This window comes from Suricata suricatta, chromosome 8 (genome assembly GCF_006229205.1).
Source record: "Suricata suricatta isolate VVHF042 chromosome 8, meerkat_22Aug2017_6uvM2_HiC, whole genome shotgun sequence".
Lineage (NCBI taxonomy): Eukaryota > Metazoa > Chordata > Mammalia > Carnivora > Herpestidae > Suricata > Suricata suricatta.
Window position 1 is genome coordinate 116,903,986 of NC_043707.1, and position 6,462 is coordinate 116,910,447.

The 6,462-nt window shown below is 48.3% G+C and overlaps 1 protein-coding gene across 1 annotated transcript in view; it reads left to right on the forward strand.

The window, feature by feature from the left end:
- The window catches only part of CSMD2 (CUB and Sushi multiple domains 2), a 590,124-nt gene that overhangs the window by 436,789 nt on the left and 146,873 nt on the right, over positions 1–6,462 (forward strand). The window contains exons 28-29 of the mRNA XM_029945853.1: positions 305–507; positions 5,485–5,676. Of these exons, the coding sequence (XP_029801713.1) occupies positions 305–507; positions 5,485–5,676 (395 nt within the window). The remainder of the gene's footprint in view (positions 1–304; positions 508–5,484; positions 5,677–6,462) is intronic.

Consider the following 6,462-nt stretch of genomic DNA (forward strand, 5'->3'; position numbering starts at 1 on the left):
GGAGTGATGTCTGTGGACTGCTGTGTACCGTGGAGAGATGGGTGGGGTTCGACAGTGGCGACATGAAGTTCATAATAATAAACAAGTTGCACAAAATCAACACCCCCTCACCCCTGTCCCCAGGGGTCCCCCCAGTTGGAGGAGCAGGCTAGATGGAAGCCATGAGGGTGCTGCCAGACACTGCTTTCCTGTTTTCTCTTCCTTCTTGCAAGTGTTGCTTAGGCTTATGACCTTCTCTGACTGGAAGCCCCTGGGAAGAAGGCACTGGGCCCAGGATGACTGCCTGCCTCTTCTCTCTGTTCAGGCTCCACTTCCTGGTGTTTGACACAGAGGAGGTCCATGACGTGCTACGCATCTGGGACGGGCCTGTGGAGAGTGGGGTTCTGCTAAAGGAGCTCAGCGGTGCGGCCCTGCCCAAGGACCTACACAGCACCTTCAACTCGGTCGTTCTGCAGTTCAGCACCGACTTCTTCACCAGCAAGCAAGGGTTTGCCATTCATTTCTCAGGTCGGTGCTCACTCTCTGCCCATCTCTCTCCATGTGTCCTGCAGCATGACACGAGCCTCCCCCACTAACCCCCTCCAGTGCCTCCTTTCCTCCACCCCTCCCCTCATGTAGAGATATTCATGGAGCAGGTGCTCTGTGCCTGGGACCTGGCTAGCACTTGTTCAGGTATCTGTGCTGAGCTTGCCCGGCAGGGGAAGACAGGCAGGCAGCTTAAGAGACACTAACATGCAAATTGATGAGTATTTAGAGGGCGAAATATAAACTATAATGCTCACCTTGGAGCATCAAGAAAGACGTTCCAGAAAACACAGTGGTCCAAGCTCAGACCTGAAGCCTGAAAGAAAGGCGGTGTTTCAAGGAGGGAGTAGTCGATGATGATGTGGAATTGGAGGTGCTAGAGTGGGACCTGGGGGCATCTGTGGGTCCCTGTTGGATGTAAACGGGAGAAAAGAGTACCCTCGGTGCCCAGAGCATGTGTGCAAGTACAGAGACAGGATAAAAGCTTCCAGACATGCGGACTGAAACGTGGGGAGCGTGGAAGGAGGCAGGCAGGCACGAGCTGACAGTAGTGTGGAGCTTGGGCATGAAAGAGCCACTCTGACATGCGGCACACACTGGTTCTTAGTCTAGTGCAAATCTCCATAAGGATTGGGAGCCAAACATGAGTGATCTAAATTCGATTAATTATGTACTATAGTAGCCAATTATGGAAGAGCATGAGAAAGAGCTACCAAAAATGGGCAATGTTCAACATCCAAGTCCCAGTATTAGATAATTCATGTATTGGTCCTGCCTCCCCCTGTGATGCATCGTCTCATCTCCTCTGAAGTGCCTCTTCCGTCACTCATTTCCCTGCATGAGTGACTGCCTCGGTTTATGCTTATGTTTATTATACAGCAGCTGTCTTCATTACCATCTCCTTACTCCACTGTGGGGGGGGGGGGTTTCCATGGTGATTCCGGAGCAAGCCTGCGTGATACCCTTACCATGGCTTTGCCTCCACAGTCTCACCTGGTTGGTGTATTAGCTAAGGGTGGTTGGGTATATTTCTGGCACCAGTTAGGCTCTCATGGTGTCACAAACTGACTTCTAGCTCTTGTGTGCATCTGTTTTCTCCATGGAGATGAGCATTCAACAGTCTGTAAGGCAGATGAGAGTCTTCAGGATTATGTTCCTTTATACTCATTAACTTGCCCGATTAACACTCATGCAAGCTTCCAGCCTTGCGAGGAATCACTCCTTGTAGGGTTCATTGGGAATCTTCTTGAAATCCCAGTACCCATTCATCAATACCATAGAGAGTCTCTGGGGACCATGGAGTAACACTGATCTCATCTAAGATGAGGTTCCCACCACGAGGCAGCAACGGAATCCTATTAGATAAGCATTTCCCAACATCTGTTCCCTGGAGTTCCATGGACTGTTAGTTTATGTTGCCAGAAAAAGAACTTTGCATGATCAAGCAATCTTGAGAAGGTGCTTAGGTCAAGGCAGACCTAAAGAGGCTATCTGTAATTTGGGACCCCTGAGAACTTCTGGTATGCTAAGGCATGTAAATTCAAAAGGTATCTATCTCGTGGGTCACAATTCCCAAACATATTTGACCATGGATGACTTTTCCCTAGACCATCTCAAGAGACTAGCATCTTATGGGACTGACTTTGGAGATTGCTGGGATATGCTGTAAAGGATCCTCTAGCAGTGCAGAGAGAACGCTAAAGAGACAGCTCAGTCCATTCTCCAGGGAAAGGAGGACCATGAATAATTAAACCAGACATGTATTTTTCTCTGACTGCCCCAGCTAATGATTATGGCTGAGGGGGAGAAAAAAACTCCTCTTAATTGCACTGAAAATTCCCCCATGGATTTGCATTATCCGACCTCCACTGCACGCTCAGTGTGGCCACATGGGACAGAGTCCATCAGCACTCTCATGGGCTATGCCTTTGCCCAACAGCCCATGCTATCTCCTCATGCATCGCCCAGCCCATGAACATAAAATTCAGCCTTCAAGGTTCCTGTCAGATGCCACTTCCTCCTAATCTCCCCATTAAAATAAATTGCTGTGGCCTCTGGTTCCCCTAGTTCTTTCCTTCTGCTTCTTTGGCACATCATCGATTCCAGACACTCTACCTTGGATTGGAGGTAGCCACCTATTTGCCATTCCACAGGTGGCTCTTAGAGAGTCAGGGCCACTTTCTGCTATTAGACTCCCCCATGGCGAGCGCTCATCTCTGGTGCTCACTCACTGCTTCCTGAATTAACAGCCACATGACCACCTGAATGCATGAATGGCTGGTTTTCTCTAACACAAGCCTGTCCGGAGGCAAGTTGCCCTGAGCCTCGTGTAGATCCACAGAGAGGGGAGTGGGCAAAGCTACCCAGCCTGGGCTCCAGAAAGGCCAAGACCACCTAGCCCTGGGTCTGGGTTTAACCGAGGTTCAGGAAAGGTCACCTTCCCTGTTGCTGCCATCAGTTGGCAAATGCCAGGACTACTCTGGGGAGGAGAGAATGGCTCACACCATGTTAACTTTATAGTGTGTGTTTGACAGGGGATTGTAAAGAAATGCCAGAGACGATTAGTGCAGGCTTGGCTTTATTAAGTAAACATGACTGTGTAACATCGAACATCCTGTCTGAACCACGTGGATCCAGCATTTCCCCAGGGCTTTGCCAAGCAGCTCGAGTTCAGGAGCATTCAGGAGACAAAGCAGGAACAAAGAAGGTGAGAGGGACCCTAAAGGAAGGGAAGCAAAGTCACTGCCACCCACTGAGTGGCACCATGCTAAAGCACTCTGCTAATAATATTCATGGAAACCTTAGAGTGTGGCGGCCATTATTAATCCATGTTGCAGACATGGGCTCTGAGGCCCAGAGAGGTTTCTCATACAAGGTCAGCTAGTTAATAAGCAGTGCAGACTGGATCAAAACCCCCGTGTCTGATTCCCAGGCCTAGGCTCTTAATCACTGCACCCTGTCGCCTCCCATATAAATAATCTTTCTGAGTATGGTCAGAACAGTGAGCTATTTTTCTTCCAAGGAATCATTTACATGTGTACAGTGCACTGTGGAGCTAGAGATGAAAGCTAAGTCTGTTTTTAATTGGGAAGGAAGAAGATTGATTCTTATTTGGCTTTATAAATAAATTCAGTAAGTGTCAGATGGTGATGATTTGTTCATTTATTTATTCATTCAACAAATATTTACTGAGCATGGCTGTGTGCTGGGTAATGTTCTAGGCCCTGGGGATACAGTTGGAAGCAACCCAACCGAGGTCTCTGTTCCCACAGAGATTCACAAGCGATATACAATAAAGAGGCAAACAAATTAGCAAGATTATTATAGGTTGTGCAATGAATTGAACAAAACAGGATAATGTGACAGAATTGGTAGAAGGGGGTCAAGGGTTGAGCCCAGAAGAGGGTGATCAAAGAGGCCTGTCTGAGGAGGTGATATTAGAGCTGAAAACTGAATGGACAAGATAGAGCTGGTCCAGGAAACTCTGTGGCACCTTCATTCTAGGCAGAAGGACCAGCACGTACAAAGGCCCTGGGGAGAACTGAGGAGGGGACTGAGCTTGATGTGTTGGAAGATTTTACGAATGTGGCTGGGGTATAGTATAGCATATATAAACAAATGAACATGCCCATATTCCAATAAAACTTTATTTACAAGAACAGGCATAGAGCCAGATCTGACTCTAGGCACTAGTTTTATTGTGTATTGCTTTTGGTTATAACTTATCAGATACTATAACTCCACGCATATCCACACAGTCCTAGACTTATAATTGGTGGTATTACTGTGTGCAGTTGCCCAGTATGGGCTTCTTGAGCTTTTCCACTGAAAAGAGCAGAACAGAGTGCATGTATATCCACCTGCAGATCTGGAGGCTGTAAAAAGCTAAAATCTTTTGCTTCATATTTTTGCTGAAGAACTAATGTGAATTTCACTACATTCTACTCCACAATAAATTCCTTTGGTTTTGTGCATGTTATTGTTCCCAAAATTTGGGGGGATACTGACTCTCCAAGCAAATGATCATTGTGCATCCTGTGGCCTCCAGAGCCCCCTGTCCCTGGGACCCGCCAACCACCGTTGAACGATGCCACAGGTGGGGTCTGTGGCAGCAGCCGGGGCTTGCAGCTGTCCCTGATCCTTTCTCCGGACTTTCTCTTCCACCATTTCCTTTGGTGTGCTTTCTCGTGCTGCCTCTGTTCACTCATTCACTCCTTTTATTTATTTATTCCTTCCCTCCACCATTCATTTGACATTCACTTTTAGGACACGCCAAGTTAGGTTATAAGCTTGGGAACATCTCCCACATTCCTGAGTTGTTTGAATGTTTGATACATCTGAGCTATGAATGTTTGTTTTGAACTCCACTTTATCACTTGCTATGAATATCAGACTTCCCTTTGGCTTCAGTCTAATGGGTGGTTGGGTATTTGCCGTGCAAGGGAGGACAGTCTTCACCTGACTCCAATTCTCCCTGCCCCTTCACACCCGTGGCTCAGCGCTCAGGCAGACCCACTCCCAGCCCGCTGGCAGAGCCTTCTGATTGAATACATGGAGTTTATACCTAATCGTGTTGTCACTCATGTTGGTGCCATTATATATACAAAATTCAAAGCTTATATATGGAACAAGGCATGTATCATTAAGTTGAATTGAACTCACTTCTACAATCATGGCTGTGTAGTCACACCCATGTCGTGGTATCTTGTGACAGGTGAAGGTGCTACTAGTAAAATAGGCAGTGGTCCCCAGTGGCGGTGGAGGCAGTGACAGGAAACAGGGTGAGAACAGAAACCGTGGCACTGTTGCTGCAGCCAGCGATTCCAGTGGGAGGTGCCAGACTGTGGCAGTGGCACCGGCTGTGGGTGAGGTGATGGCATTCAGAGTGATGAGCTGGGGGCCTCATTATCCGCCAGACATCCAGGCAACCCCACTCCTTCTTCTATTCCCTTGTCCCAGTGTCCACAGCAACGTCCTGCAACGACCCTGGGATCCCACAGAATGGGAGTCGGAGCGGTGACAGTTGGGAAGCCGGAGACTCCACGGTGTTCCAGTGTGACCCTGGCTATGCACTGCAGGGGAGCGCGGAGATCAACTGCGTGAAGATCGAGAACAGATTCTTCTGGCAGCCTAGCCCACCAACATGCATCGGTACAAAGCAGCTGCAGAGCAAATCCTGCCCTCTGGTCCCACCACTTGTGCGCTCCAGACCCCATGGCATAAGTGGCAGCTGCCTCTAGAGGCTGGCCAGGAGAACTGGAGAAGCTGAAAGTCGAGAAAGCCCACAGTTTACCCTGTGTTGTATGGATATATGCACACACACATCCCCTCACATTCACACGCTCACACTTACTCTCTACACACGACAAATTCTTCCCTCTTCAGAATGGTCCCCAAAATTGCTAAGCCAGGCATGTCTGCCTCTTTTCTCTCTGGCTCAGGCTGTATAGGTTGGGAGGAAGATGACAGGGGCGCTCAGGTAGGAAGGTCAGCAGATTCCCAGGTGCCCCTTCTGTTACCTGAAGCACCCACAGGCTCAGGTATAAAGGAAAGAAGTTTGCCCTTTCTCTGCTCAAGGAAATTATTGGTTACCTGGGTGTCAGATCTCTAGATCTGTCCTTAGTCTTAAAATCTCCCCATCTGACCCATGAAGAAATGGAAACTCTGAGACTTTCCAAGGTCAGGGAGCTTGTAAGGGTCAGGGTGTGAATAATCCTACTGCCTAGCCACTTGAGACTGGGATGGTGAAGCAGCTTGACAGGAGGAGAAGACTGGAAAGAGAAAGAGAAGCATCCAGGTGCTTACTGCCTCATGGCCCTTTTTCTCAGGCAAAGTACTGAATGCATTTATCTCCTGTGTCAACGACAGGTGTTAGAAGAGAAGCGATAGTCCCTGAATCCCTTTGCTGTGTGCCAGCCCCATACTAGATGTTTTTGT